We start from the raw sequence: 15,981 nt of genomic DNA, 5'->3' as shown, positions 1-15,981 counted from the left end.
TTCCATCTTTTCTATAGGCGTTGACCTCATTGCTCCAGTGATTATTCGGAGAGCCTGGTTTTACACTTTTTCCAGAGTGTATTTGTGAGAAAAGGAAATGAGGGGAGTAAATTTTCGAGAAGAAAATGTTTCGTAGCTTTCAGGATTAGAACCCGGGACCTATCAAATGAGAGACGAACACCACCATATACCACGGGAGCCTTAAATTAAATTCATGTAACCAAGGACATTCATATTGAATCGGTACATTCATATGATTATTATTCACTCGGTTTCAGGTAGATCTAATATAACCCTAGGCCTACGAAACGTCAACTGCTTCCTAGATCTAGATCTAGATTTGTTTTGAAGAGTATTTAAAAAAATTAAAGTTCGTCTAATGTCCTTAGTAAAATTATGTCTCTAGGCGCCTAGATTCTATATACTGCAACTCTTCTTTTCGTTCCATTTTCAAGTTTTTATCTCTGTTTATTTTTCTTTGGAATTTGTGCTAAATTCATGCTGGTGTGTCGCTATTATTTTTTTCCTCATTATGATCAATACAAGAAAAAAAAAGCGCTGACTGTGATTTAAAAAAAAACAAAAGAAAAGAAAAAACAAGTAGTCGATGTCCCTTGCGAGCGCGTAGAATCTACTTTCTCAAGGATGTGCGAAAATTAGGCTCCTTCGCAACTTGCTTGTATGCACCACAGAATTCTACACTTATGGTATGCACAGAATTCTACCTGTGCTTGTATGACAATCTTTTACTGGGAAAGTTTACACTGAGCGTTTGTTTTCCACCATTTTCAAGAATTGCCTCCCTTGGCGGCGGTAACAAGGGAAGCGTACCACAGTCAAAATCTCGTCTTTTTCAAATTCAAGTACACAAACAGATTGGGTGGAAGGAAATTCGACTGAGGAAGCTAGTAAGGACCGTCGTATTATTTTATCCTGACTGTTATGTGATTTTCACCGTTTCATGATATAACGTAAGGTGCTTTTTGTTGTAGTGCTGTTCTTTGAGTAGGAATGCATGCACTCGGCTCGCTCGGTACTGAAGTCGAAGAATGGCTGACAAGTCTGTGCAGGAGGCCTGTTGTGTGTGATGTTTTCTCATACACATGTACCTTTTGTACACACTCTAGATCTAAGTCAAATTTATCTTTTGTCTATCAGCGAAGTTTCTGTGCTGAGTGATCGTAACTGATCTTGTATATTTTAGTGTTGTGATCAGTGTACGCATCCTCTTCTTTTACATTTATTTTACTTCTTAGATTCTAGAAGCAAGCAAATATAAAACTAGATTTAGATCTAGATTAGATATAGAGGCTACAGACTACAGAAACTAGTTTTGTACAATGGTTGGCAAAGGCAAATTAAGAAACTAATCTGCAAAAATATAAAGTAGGCTTTCACTTTTAATTCGTTTAATACAATTGCAGGTGAAGAAAACGTGCACAGCAGTGATGTCTTTTTATCGCATCGGAGGGCAAAGTCGAAGGAAAAGACCCACAAGGAAAAAACCTGACTGGGATGTAAGGTTCTTCCTGTTTTTCTTTTTTTTTTTTTTTTGAAATTCAAAAGTTTCCTAAAGCTTATTTTGGTCATTGTTGCAGGATGTAATTTTTCATTTTATGTATTTGTTACTTGTAGGAATCAGGTAAGCTGTCATTGTTAGCAATAGGACCGAACCAATGTGTCAGTATAAACTGGACAGTAAAGATTAATTTTCATCTTATAATCCTATCTTATCTATAGTTTTTAAAATCATATATATAGATCTATGTTATGTATTTGTAAGATAGGTATACAAAGTTTTAAAAGCTGTCATTTTAATTTTTTTGAGTTAATATGTCGGTGAAAGAAGTGGAAAGGCTGTGTAAGAGAAAAAGTGTGAACATGAAGTACTTGGTACCATTGTTGTTGTTGTTGTGTGTGTGTGTGGTAGCCTATCCGTTCGAAATGTTCGGAGCCCCGAAGAGTTGTTGTTGTTGTTATCGATCCAGCAACAGCTGGGCTCTCGCCCTTCTGTCCAATGCCATGTAGTGATAAGTGCAGGTCTGCTGCAGTTGCTGTAACGTTCCGTAGAGTGTGTTGTCTATGTTAGGTCTCGGAGGGAAAAGGGTAGCTCTGATGTCATTTAGGGCTGTGCAGTGGAACAGGTGATGCTCCAGTCTCATATGTATAGTCACACAAGGGACACATTGGGGGAAGTTCCGGGCTTGGTACCATTAAGTAGCCTATGATTATAAGGAGAGTTTGAATTTTCCATGAAAAGTGTTTTTGCTTCAATTTGAATTTGAATTCTGGGAAAGAAGAGGGGTTGAAAAGAACAAGTATTATAAGTATCAGTGAGAAGCTGTTTTTCTCTACGGGAAAGAAAATATGAAGTAGATATGTTTTTATGTGAGAATTGAAGAGAAGAATAAAGTGTACTCTTTGTTTTCTGAAGCAGGACTGCTAGTAAGTATTGTTATGAAGCAGGACTGCTAGTAAGTATTGTTATGAAGCAGGACTGCTAGTAAGTATTGTTATGAAGCAGGACTGCTAGTAAGTATTGTTATGAAGCAGGACTGCTAGTAAGTATTGTTATGAAGCAGGACTGCTAGTAAGTATTGTTATGAAGCAGGACTGCTAGTAAGTATTGTTATGAAGCAGGACTGCTAACTAGTGCTGAACGATGAAGCAAGACTGGCACATGGGAATTTGTTTTTGTTCATCAGTTGTTTTCTCTCTAACTTCTTTATTTTGAGATTTTTTTTCCTACATTTTCTTTCAGGACAGCGTCAATGATCTTACAGTCCTCAGAGCAACACCTGAAGAAGTGGTAAGTAAGCTTTTCGTCTTTATCAAATAAGATGCATTTCCTTTAACTGCCAAAAAACATTTCGTGGCCCTTGTTTGTGATAAGATCAGTTAGCCCACAAAGTATCATTTTAACAATTTGACCAATAGCCTGTAAATTTTATATGCTCAGTCCAATAGAGGTCTGAATTTTGACAAGAAATGTTTCCAAAATGTTAGAACTACAGCTGGCTACCAGGTTGCTGTGTGATGAATCCACATAAACTTTTAAAACTTGTGTAAAATTTTCTCCACTGGAGTTGATCTGTCTCATTACAAGGGGAACGATTTGTGAAATATGAAATGCATTATATATAAGAAGGTAGAATCATACCCACATATGACCTGACATTTTTATCAAAGAAATGTAACAGGATGTAGAGTTCTGGTTTCTGACCTGGAAGTCAAAAGTGCTATGTGATATTCGTCCTCTTTCAAATTTATTGTTTGATTTAAAAAAAATTTTTGCCTGTTCAAATTATTGTACGTAAGATTACTGAGTTATACATTGGCTATTTTACCTCTCAGTTGCTGCGGAAAGAGTCGCATAAGTCGAAGAATCACATATCTGTGAAGCTGGAAAAGATGAGAAAAGGTAGGTTTTGTTCATTCTCTTCTTAGTTTAGTTGTTCAATGTTCTTCAAAGAGGACCATACCCCAGCCTCTTTGCTGATTTGAAAAGCTGACATCGTGGGCAAGCTGTTCAGATGAACGTAGTCCAGATGCAAAATTTTACAGAAAGGAGAGAAAACTGTTTCATTCTCTCACACTTTGCTCTTTCTGTTGTTTAGTGTAAGGGTGAATGTGAGGCATGCCGACAAAATGAGTCGCTTCTCGTAATACATGAATAGAGATATCGGCTGAAAATCAACAGAAGGGTCAAATTTGTAGATTTTCAACTGATACCGTTTTCTCGAGTTTAACATTTCTTTTATCATTTTATATTAATAAATCATACAAATTCAACTAATAGATTTGCCCATTGTGCTAAAATCCAAGAAGTAACTATTTTGTCTGCACGCATCAAAATTCACTTTTGGCCATTTGTGTTGTTTTGCTGTTTGTGATGTGGTAAATCACAGCTTGTGTTGTGGTAAATCACAGCTTGTGTTGTGGTAAATCACAGCTTGCTGTTTCTGCTGTTTTCAGAGAAACAAAGAAAGAAACTGACGGGAGCGGAGGCGAAACAGCTGGCCATTATGAAGGAAGTTCTCTATGATCAACAACAGGTGACCTTTTCTTCTTACGTCGAGTGTCTGGGGACACACGACATAAAGATCATATGAAACTGATTTTAAACAAATAAGAATGTAAGTGTTTTTACACCCCCATCAACACAATTTAGATAATTTAGGAGGCGGATTTCTGCCCCTACCTGTCAGGCCCAACCCGCGCTGAGAGGGATACAACATCCCAGGAGACAGACCCGGCCTGAGAGGGATACAACATCCCAGTAGACAGACCCGGCATGAGAGAGATACAACATCCCAGTAGACAGACCCGGCCTGAGAGGGATATAACATCCCAGTAGACAGACCCGGCCTGAGAGGGATACAACATCCCAGTAGACAGACCCGGCCTGAGAGAGATACAACATCCCAGTAGACAGACCCGGCCTGAGAAAGGTACAACATCCCAGTAGACAGACCCGGCCTGAGAGAGATACAGCATCCCAGTAGACAGACCCGGCCTGAGAGGGATACAACATCCCAGTAGACAGACCCGGCCTGAGAGAGATACAACATCCCAGCAGACAGACCTGGGCTGAGAGAGATACAACATCCCAGTAGACAGACCGGGCCCCTGAGAGGGATACAACATCCCTGCAGAAAGATCTAGATTCTTGGTAAAAATATATCCCCGTTCGAGAATTGAACTTGGGTCTCTTGTGTCCACCAGTGAAGTGCCTAACCGCTTCACCACAGATGCTAGTGATGAGAACCCAGTAAACGTACGGACTGGCCTGGATATAGCAGAATGTGCAACGGTAGCACGCGACCGTGAAGGATGGAGGGTCATTACACGTCAAGCTCTGAGTCAGAGATGACCGCTCCGGTATCCAGGTAAAAGTACGTGTGGTCAGTCCTCGTACATGTGGTCAATCCTTTTTGTATGGATGTGAGAGCTGGACTCTGAACAAGGACACAGAGAGAAGATTGGAAGCCGCCGAAATGTGGTATATTTAAGGAGAATACAAAGAATGTCCCCCTCGACGCTTAACGGCAACAGAGGATTGAAAAAAAAAGTACAAAGAATGTCATGGACAAAGAGGGAAAACAAATAGAAGTGTTCTTCACATGGCCGGGTGTGAAAGATCTCAGAACCATCAGAGAAGGGAGAAAGATAACACATTCATTTCCTGGTTTTTAATCTGCTGTTGTGTACCTAAGAATTAGTTCTCTCTTTTGTCTGTTATGTACCTAAAAATTAGTTCTCTCTTTTGTCTATTGTGTACCTAAGAATTGGTTCTCTCTTTTGTCTGTTGTGTACCTAAGAATTAGTTCTCTATTCTGTCTGTTGTGTACCTAAGAATTAGTTCTCTATTCTGTCTGTTGTTTACCTAAGAATTAGTTCTCTATTCTGTCTGTTGTGTACCTAAGAATTAGTTCTCTATTCTGTCTGTTGTGTGCATAAGAATTTGTTCCGGATTTTCTTTTTTAAGATGAAAATTAATGGGTGGTTGGCGAGTGCTCTGGTGTAGTTTGATCCTCCTTTCCTATCATGTCAATTCTTTGTATGTTACTTTCTAGCCACCCCTCCTATCTTCATCTTCGGCACTTACATGACCTAAAGGGAACTCAAAACACATCTATTTAAGAATTTTAATTAATGGACAGTACCTTGCCTTTTTGTATGAGAATTTTTTATTGTCTAAAAGAATGTTGCTGTCAAAATGTGGGCACATGATGAATTTGTATGGTGTTAGTATGAGTGCGCTCGTAATGTCCTATGTACGCCTTGGGCCCATGTTGTGGGGAAAGGAGGGATACAAATGCTCTTATTATTATTATTATTATTATTATTATTATTATTATTATTATTTGTGTTGCAAGTGTAGTGAAACTCTTCCTAAATCTAAAGCTGAAAATCTACTTTTTGTCTGCCCAGTTGGAGAGTGTGCTGGCCAAGTCAGATACAATGATGGCCGTCGTGAAAGATCTGTTTGGGGATGACCCGAAGGTTTGTAACAGTTTTTGTCATTTTTCAAAGTTTATTTCTCTGTTCTATTCACATAAATGTGTACCGTACAGGTATACACGTATATGTTCCAGGCAATTTACCCATCGGCATAATCTTTAGATGGCAGTGAATTTTAAAAAAAATCATTTCAAAAGGATAAGAAATGAAATGTACATGTGAACTTTGAGTTTGATACCTGGCGTTGTATTTTGTGTGTATATATGTGTTTATATTTTGTGTGTATATTTTGTGTGTATATTTGTGTGTATATTTTGTGTGTATATTTTGTATATATATTTTGTGTGTATATTTTGTATGTATATTTTGTGTGTATATTTTGTGTGTATATTTTGTGTGTATATTTTGTGTGTATATTTTGTATGTATATTCTGTGTGTATATTTTGTATTAGTGTCCTCTGTTCTTGCCCTCAGGGTTGTCTGATTCTGTTTTTGTCTGTTTTTCTTTTCCATCTCTCCAGCGGTTCCAAGGATTTCCCAACGTGACGACTGCTCCTTGCGCTGAGACTTCCCTCTCCGGGTTTGTTCTGTTGACTTTTTGTTGGTCGCCATTCCTTGTGGGCTGTCGTTTATGGTGCAGGGGTTCGGGGCTGCTTCGCTGTTGCAAGCAGAGTTTGATTCCTGGGTGGGGAGACTTTTTGTTGAGAGTATCTTGATCTTTATTGTGTCAGTGTGGGCACGGAAAAAGCATTAACTCTTTAAACCGCATCGGACGATACAAGTGACAACTATTTTGTTTCATTTAGTGCTAGTTTTTGCTTGTTTTTCAAAACTATTCCCGAACCAAGTTTTTGAGTAATGACTCAGCCTTTGTTTTTGCCTTTTAGAAGTTAGAGGTAAGTTTTTGGGGTTATAATGAGACATAGTGCAGCAGGTTTAGGTGACCGTAGAGAAAAACTCCGGGAAACGGTGGAAATAACTCAGGGTCTAAAGAGTTGAAGAAAAACATTCCTTGTGGGTGGTTGGCAGGGGCTGTGGTGTGGTTTGCTTCTTCTTTCCTCTCAAATATCTCTATATTCCTCGTCTCTCCTCCTTCTTTTTTTTTGGTATGTATGTTCTTCTTTAGTAAATGACATCTGTAGTGTTAGATGTTGTGTATATGACATCTGTAGTGTTAGATGTTGTGTATATGACATCTGTGGTGTTAGATGTTGTATATATGACATCTGTGGTGTTAGATGTTGTGTAAATGACATCTGTGGTGTTAGATGTTGTGTATATGACATCTGTGGTGTTAGATGTTGTGTATATGACATCTGTGGTGTTAGATGTTGTGTATATGACATCTGTAGTGTTAGATGTTGTGTAAATGACATCTGTAGTGTTAGATGTTGTGTATATGCATCTGTAGTGTTAGATGTTGTGTATATGCATCTGTAGTGTTAGATGTTGTGTATATGACATCTGTGGTGTTAGATGTTGTATATATGACATCTGTGGTGTTAGATGTTGTGTAAATGACATCTGTGGTGTTAGATGTTGTGTATATGACATCTGTGGTGTTAGATGTTGTGTATATGACATCTGTAGTGTTAGATGTTGTGTATATGACATCTGTGGTGTTAGATGTTGTATATATGACATCTGTGGTGTTAGATGTTGTGTAAATGACATCTGTGGTGTTAGATGTTGTGTATATGACATCTGTGGTGTTAGATGTTGTGTATATGACATCTGTGGTGTTAGATGTTGTGTATATGACATCTGTGGTGTTAGATGTTTATATGACATCTGTGGTATAAGGGTAAGGTGTTTTGTTGTTGCACGCAAGAGACCCAAGTTCGATTCCCGTGTGGAGAATTTTTCATTGAGTGTCTCCGTTTCTCTCCTGGGATGTTGTAGCCTGGATTGGCCCTTACAGACGGGGTCGGAAGCCCGCCTCCTAAATGATCGAAATTTAATCGATAGGGGTGTAAAAACACCTACATTAACCCTATCCGTACGTCGTGTTTTACTATCGTATCCATACGACGTGGGGAACTCTGTGCCACCACTTAACCCTATCCGTACGTCGTGTTTTACTATCGTATCCATACGACGCGGGGAACTCTGTGCCACCACTTAACCCTGTCTGTACGTCATGTTTTACTATCGTATCCATACGACGCGGGGAACTCTGTGCCACCACTTAACCCTGTCTGTACGTCATGTTTTACTATCGTATCCATACGACGCGGGGAACTCTGTGCCGCCACTTAAACCTATCTGTACGCCGTGTTTTACTATCGTATCCATACGAGGTGGGGAACTCTGTGCCACCACTTGCCACAGAAAAAATTTACTCGTTAATCCGACCCGTACGCTTTGCATAGCAGTCAGTCAAAATTATTTTTTGAGAAGTACTGAAAGTTTCTAAGAGATCTTCGCACTTGAAGTAGAAGTATTCTAAAATGTGAAGAATACAAGGCCGGGGGGTACAAAATGACCCCGGGTGTACGGATAGGGTTAAAAAATTAAAACTGAAAAGGTAAACATGAGCGTGAATCATATGAGACTTACTGTTCTGTGCCGTTTGTTTCATCAGGTAGGAGACTTATTGTTCTGTGGTGTTTGTTTGACCAGGTCCAGCAGTTTGGTAGCCCCCGTGCCAGACATTTACACACGCTCGGAAAAACTTAGCGACTCCGTCATGGATCAGTCGGCCTTGAATGATGTGGAGGATTCAGACTCAGGTAGAAATCGTTTACATTCCTTTCTGTAAATCTTCATGCATGACATCATGAACTATTCTCATTAATTAAAAAATCCGAGTGATTGTTGGATGTAAAATCCATTTGTCATTGTTTCCTCTTTGGCCTGATTGGGGTTGTAAGACACGCATATATGGTCGCTTTTAAGGACAAGCAGGCTAACCCAGATTTCTGGGAGTTTCCAGAAATCTTGACCTACCTCAAAAGTAGGCATTGCCCTACCTATAGGAGAACTTTGGTTTCATTGGTGTGCATATTTGTTTGGTTGTAGAGAAAAATCTCCTTGTCTTTTAAAGAAACTGAACAAGGGGCAAAAAACTTTATCTTCGATTTTCTCAAAACAGCATTTTTGGGGATAGCCCCGTTGTGCTTAAAAGCGACCATATAAGACAGGGAGAGGGTATGCTTTTGGACCTTCATCATCGTCCTGTGTCAGATCTGCAGCAGACATCTGTAGTCATGATTATTATCCACAAATTTCCCCCTCCCCCATCGGTATGAAGTCTCCTAGCAAGTTGCTCTGGGTCTACCCCTCCCTCATTTGCTTTCAATTTAATACGGGGTGCCCACTACGGCTGGATCGGAACGATCGCCCAACTCGATCGCCTGAAACTGAAAACAAACACGTTTGTTTTTGAGGCGATTGAGTCGGGCGATCGGCCTGATCGGCCGATCCCAGCCGTAGTGGGCACCCCGTATTACCAGTGATAGCTAGTCTAGATGTTCAAGGTGCTTATGTCTATTCAACTGTCCCAGAAACTGCATTTGTCTCTTACTAATTGTCTTTATCAGTGAGTGGCCTTGTGTAGGCTTTACTGTTGGGAAAATTGGCTGGTATTTTAGGCGAATAAATCTTTTGCTTTTCTGACTTGGTTGTTGTTAGAAAAAACGGCCGATGTTTGAGTATTCCCGTCAGTTTTCTGACTTGGTTGTTGTTAGAAAAAACGGCCGATGTTTGAGTATTCCCGTCAGTTTTCTGTCTTTGTTGTTGCTCAGATGAGGACGACGAGGAAATCGACCAGCCAGAGCCGATCTCGTACCAGCCCAAGATGAACCTGCAGAGGTTCCAGGAGTACCTCCAGGAAGAGGAGAAGCGGTCGGTGCAGCAAGACCCGCCCTCTCTCGTCTCTGGCCTCGCCAACGGGCGCGACGCAGGGCACAGGGGAGACAACCAGAGCCATAACAGCAACAACAACAACAATAACAACAATAACCCCAGCGCTAGCTCCAGTGCCAACGCCAGACACGCCGCGAGGGATCCGACTCTGAACATGAAACTTTTAACCACGATCTTGCGCCAGACGGGACAGGGAGATTCCCCGCTGGCCCACGACCCCCACATGATGAATATATTACTGGCAGCCATGTCAGGTAAACTTGCACACTGCGGGTGGTTGGCGGGTGATCTGGTGTTGTTTGCTCCTTCTTCCCTATCGAACATCTGTCGTCCTTATCTCTCCTTTTTTGTGTATGTTACTCTCTTGTAACAATTCTAATCTTCGGCAGTTATATGACCTTATTGAGTTGCAAGTGCTGTAAAACTCTTAATAAAACAAAAAAAAAAATTTGCACACTATTGTTTCATGAAAAATTTGGTAGTGTCTGTTTCGCCTATTTTCATGTAGATCCAGAAATCCTGATTACTGAATTTATGTGGATGTTGTAATGTACTCCTGCTTATACATTTATATTTATGTATTTTCATCTATTTGTAATCTTCGTAAGACAAGAGTACAGAATTGTATTTCTTTGAAAAATTGGATGTATGTTCCAGGAAATAAGTTTGAAATGTTTCGGTGTCTTTTTCTATTCTTTCGACTGTTTTTCTCCCGTAATACAGCCAATGGAGGTCGCAAGGAGCCGGCCCGCGATACATCAGCGAACGGCGGTCGCACAGAGCCAAGAACACCGCCGAGAAATGAGCTGGCTGGACCCCCACTGCCGTCTGACAGAACGCCTCCTTCCGCCATTAATGACACACGGAAGATAAAAAAGACGAAAAAAATTGTGAAATCGCCGAACGCCTCATCTGTCAGTTCCGACACGACAGCGTCCATGTCAGACATGAGGAAGGTGAGGAGTTGGTCTGTCAGTCGGAGAAAAGAAATCGTCATACAGCTATTTAAATGTACTAAGGTCCTAATTTTAATAAAACAATTTTTTTTTTATCGCAGTTTTTTGATTTGTGATATTGGTTGTGCTAGAAATACTTTGTCCAAATTCAAATTCTTCTACCTTTTGAAAATGAAAGAAAAACTACATTGTTTTGGAACAATTGTTAAAGGAAGGAAATTTTCTCTTTTTCCTGGTAAAATTTTGCTTTCTGGGCTTAGTACTTTTAATGAATTGCCCATGACATGTGATGTATTAAACCCTGACGTACAACTTCCCCTGTGAGAGTTACTCAGCTGGTTGTAAACAGATTCTTTTTGTTTGTAATGTTGGTGTTTTTGATGCCCCTGTTGACAGTATTTGGATCATTTAGGAGGCGGGCTTCCAACCCTGCCTTTCAGGCAAATCCGGGCCTAGAAGGATACAACATCCCTACACCATAACCGAGATAGTCTACAAAAATTCTCCCTACTAGAGAATTGAACTCGGGTCTCCTGCATGTGACAGTGAAGCGCCTAACCGCTGACGCCAGTATCACCTCCTTGCAAAAGTTCATGTACTCCTTGGATGGGAGATGTGTGAAAGAAAATGCTGGAGTGGAAGAAAAAGCTTTCCCTGACATGTTGAAAGACAAAGTGTCCCCTCCTTGTCGTCTGTTGTAATACAAAGCCCCCCCCCTCTCCCCACCGTGTCATGTTGTAAGGCAAAGTGTCCCCCCCTCCCCCACAGTGTTGTCTCTTGTATTATACAAAGCCCCCCCCCCCCCCCCCGTCATCTGTCACAGGTGCTCCACCAGCTGGAGTTGGAGCTGTCCCAGTACGAGCATCAGACGGGCCGGCAGACGCACGGACCCGCAGGGGGGACCACCGAGACGTTCTCGGGCTACACGGTGGCGCTGGTGGACGCTGTGGCGCGACTCACGCGCTACCTGAAGGAGGTCAGTGAGTGCTCTAGGGTCATTGAAACGTTCCCAAAAAGGGGGGGGGGGGGGGGATATTGACAACCTCACTGCGAGACTGTTTTTCTGGTATAAAATTTTACACATATGCATATATATTATATGTGTAATACTTTGTTTAAGGAACACATTTGTGTCGATTAATTTTTAAGATGTGATGTCTTTTTCATTGTAATGCGCATTGAGCATCTTTTAGGAAATGGAAATGCGCAGTATAAATGCTATTTATTATTATTATTGACATGTTTTTATGCACAGTAGTATTGTTAATGGGCTGGTTTATCAATGTCATGCTCATACTGTGCCGGAACAACATAGGGGGAACTGCTGCTTTTTTTTTCCTCATCCTTACTATCGTCATTTTTCTTCTACTTCTTTTGTATGTTTGTCACACTCTTGTGCCTTGATAGTCGAAGCAGACTCTGTGCTGTTGAAGCTAGAGAGGTGAGCAGAGTAAGCCTGATTCCCTGTTTGAACTTCTCTGTTGACATCCACCCCTGGGCGCTCATATGACTCTATGCAGTTGCGAGCGCAGTAAAAACCTTACAAAAACGAAACCAAACTTCTATTTTGCCCTACTTGGGTCTATCAATAGACCGACTTGCGTGTGCGGACGGAAGTGACGCTGAGAGAACAGCTGACCCAAGATGTCTACCAACTGAGGACTATCATCGATGCTTTGGCCACGGTGAGTCATTCCTGCCCACCTCCACTTTTTGTGTATGGGTCGTTGGCGGGTGCTCTGGTGTGGTTTGCTCCTTCTTTCCTATCAAACATCTATCGTCCTTATCTCTCCTTCTTTTCTTTGTATGATACTCTTTAGTAACACCTCTCGTCTTCGGTGCTTCTGTGACCTGTTTGTGTTGCAATTGCTGTAAAACTCTTATTTCTAAAAAAAGAAGCGTTTTGCTCCTTTGACTTGTTCTTTCTGTTTTTCTTCTCTTGATTAGAAAGACGGTTTTGCGACTATTATTTCAAAGCTGTCAGTTGAGAGCTTTGTAGTTTGTATTTGTTCTTTTTCAGAGAAGGCGTTGTATAGAAAGGAGAGATGATGCAAGATGTTGTTGTTGTTGTTGTTGTTGATAAATGATGAGATATGTGGTGGGGGTGGTAGTAGTTGTTGTTCTTGTTGTTATTACAGGAGGGTTAATGATATGGTTGTTATTGTCGGTGACGAGAGATGTGATTGTTGCTGTTGCTGTTATAGGAATAAGGACGGTAAATGATGAGAGATGTGATTGTTGTTGTTGTTTTGTTGTTGTTGTTGTCATAGGAATAAGGACGGTAAATGATGAGAGATGTGATTGTTGTTGTTGTTGTTGTTTTGGATGATGAGAGATGTGACTGTTGTTGTTGTTATTGTTGTTGTTATAGGAATAAGGACGGTAAATGATGAGAGATGTGATTGTTGTTGTTGTTGTTGATGATGATGATGATGAGAGATATGGTTGTTGTTGTTGTTGCGGTTGTTGTTAATGATGAGAGATATGATTGTTGTTGTTGTTGCGGTTGTTGTTGTTGTTGATGATGAGAGATATGATTGTTGTTGCTGTTGCGGTTGTTGTTGTTGATGATGAGAGATATAATTGTTGCTGCTGTTGCGGTTGTTGTTGTTGATGATGAGAGATATAATTGTTGCTGCTGTTGCGGTTGTTCCCCCAGGACCTGATTGTGACCCAGGAGGAGTACGGCAAGCTCTACGCCCAGCACCAGCGCCACAGGGACAGCACGCAGGGGGAGCTCTCCTCTCTCAAGGTCAGAGAAAAACGCAACGTCTTTTGTTGATACGTAGTTCTGAGAGAAGCCAGTAGGCAACATACGACCTTACTCTCTCCTCTGATGTGGTCAGTCCAGCAGGCAACGTATGACCTTACTCTCTCCGCTGATGTTGTCAGTTCTTCTTCTCCTTCCTCGTTCTCGATGACAGCAGATAGACAGTCAGTCCGATGTCACGCACAAACTGCAGTTCGCTTCAAATCTGAGAGACTGCCATAGAGCTTTCTCTCTAGGGATGTTGTCAGTCGCTTTGTGACAGCTTATGTGCAGCGTACGTTGAACGTCATGAGTCAAGACGACATCCTCACGTACAGTGGGCATCATAAAATGCAGCGTGTGGAATTTTTATTTAACTGTTCTACAATAGCTTTGAATATAGAAGTTTATTGAAAAATTAATGAAAGGTTAGAAATCTGTGATAACGGAAATGTATGAATCATGTAAATCTTTAATTTTTAAATGGATCGCAAAATGACTGAAACTGCTCGTTGTCCTGGTTAGCAAAAATTAAGCCTCATGAAAGTTAGAAAAAACCCACTCCGCTACGAAAGGGTTGATTGGAGTTTCTGCAGAACACAGTCGTTGTGCAGACAGGAAGTGTAGAGAAAATGATGAAACTGTTTGAGGGTTACATTCTACAGACGGCCGACTGTGGTTTAGCAGATAGGTGCTTCGCTGTCGCACACAGGAGTTTGGAGTTCGATTCTCGAGTGGGGAGAAATTTTAATCAAACATCTTGGGTCTTTCTGCTGGGATGTTGCATCTTTTTCAATCTGGGTTGGCTGTGACAGGCTGGCTTGGAAACCAGCAGCCTGCCTCCTAATTGAAGTAAATTGCCTTGAGAGTGGAGAAGAAACACCTAGGTTGGAAAAATTAATCTTTAAAAATATTGAAAACAAACAGTGCAAGAGAAGCTATACGGGCCGACAGATGAACTGCGCAGGACGGCCCAATTCATGACAGATAATAATAATAAATAGCATTTGTATAGCGCATATCCCCACTCAGCAGCAGGCTCTATGCGCTTTACACTATATTATTACCCCAGCAGACCATAGAACACTCCGAAACATTCTCGGCTTCCCGGGAAGCATACAGTGCAAGCAGCTGATTAAGCGCTCAAACACTAACAAACTGACAAGATCTTTCGCTGTCTATAGCCGGGTACCCATTCCCACCTGGGTGAAATGAGGAAAATTCGTGTAAAGTGCCTTTCCCAAGGACACAACGTCGAGTCCCTGACAGGATTCGAACCCACGACCTTACGGTTGCGAGTCCGAGAGCCTAACCACTAGGCCACCGACGCCACGATACCAGACTTCAAGTGTGATGCCATCGAAAACAAGAAGAAGATTGAAAACAAACAAGTAGACAAAATAGTTCTAATTTTTCTGTCCTTCAGAAACGAGAACACAAAATTACTGAATTTTTCTTTCTCTCCCAAAAAAAAGGTACACCAAATTGTTCTGTGTTTGTTTTGTGTGTCTGTGGGGCATGGAAAAAAAACCTTCATAAAGAAAATATTTATCTGGTTTTCTTTCCCTCAAAAATGTCTGCAGGACATGGTTCTGTTAGTGGGTGGTTGGCGGGTGTTCTGGTGTGGTTTGTTCCTTCTTTCCTGTAAAGAATCTATCGTCTTTATCTCCCCTCCTTTTTTTTTTGTGTTTGTTACTCTCTTGTAATACCTCTAACCTTCGGCACTTACATGACCTTATTGTGTTGCACGTGCTGTAAAACTCTTTCCTAAACTAAAGCTGGTTCTGTTTCTCTCTCTCTCTCAGAAACAAGTGGAGGAACTGACGTCTCTTGTCGCTGGCACCAGGAAGCTGTCGCTGTCGCAGGGTGTGGGGGGAGATCACTCTGGTCAGGGGCTCGGCGCAGATCAGGAACAACAACAGCAGCAGCAACAGCAGCAACAAAAACAACAACAACAAAACTTCCAGGATTTCATCAACACGAGCAAAAAGTCAGATGACAACAAAACTTCTTCTCCACTTCCCAGCCACTTAGGTAAACCGTAATATGATAATAATTATAATAATAATTGTAATGATAATGATAACAATGATTATAATGATGGCAATAATGTAGATGGTTTTTATAGTAGCTACCCCTGTGTGTGCACCTGGCTGTGGGTGCTGTCATAAATCACGGAAATCCAAGTGCAAAGAACTACTGTGAAAAAAATTAATGCTTGCTCATAGATGACACACACACAGACTCACACACATACACAGACACACGCACGCACGCATGTGCTCGTGCACACACACACATAGACACACACGCATACACAGACATGCGCTCGCGCACACACGCAGATGCATACGCACACACACACACACATACACACACTCACAAACACATACACACACACACAGACACAGACACACAAACACAGACACACACACACACACTCA

General features: G+C 41.2%; 1 protein-coding gene across 1 annotated transcript; it reads left to right on the top strand.

Annotated features, from left to right (window-relative positions):
- The first annotated feature begins 780 nt into the window (after positions 1-780).
- On the top strand, positions 781-15,582 carry LOC101854042 (spindle and centriole-associated protein 1). Its single transcript, XM_005106636.3, has 14 exons — positions 781-908; positions 1,425-1,517; positions 2,762-2,809; positions 3,355-3,421; positions 3,976-4,055; positions 5,935-6,006; positions 6,487-6,545; positions 8,588-8,697; positions 9,712-10,086; positions 10,556-10,788; positions 11,612-11,764; positions 12,381-12,473; positions 13,448-13,540; positions 15,343-15,582. The coding sequence occupies exons 2-14, from the start codon at positions 1,449-1,451 to the stop codon at positions 15,580-15,582; spliced, it is 1,692 nt and encodes a 563-aa protein (XP_005106693.1). The 5' UTR covers positions 781-908; positions 1,425-1,448.
- Positions 15,583-15,981: the final 399 nt, after the last annotated feature.

The sequence above is a fragment of the Aplysia californica genome, unplaced genomic scaffold (genome assembly GCF_000002075.1).
Source record: "Aplysia californica isolate F4 #8 unplaced genomic scaffold, AplCal3.0 scaffold00547, whole genome shotgun sequence".
Lineage (NCBI taxonomy): Eukaryota > Metazoa > Mollusca > Gastropoda > Aplysiida > Aplysiidae > Aplysia > Aplysia californica.
The sequence above is the reverse complement of the archived record's forward strand: the minus strand, read 5'-3'. Positions and strand labels throughout refer to the sequence as shown.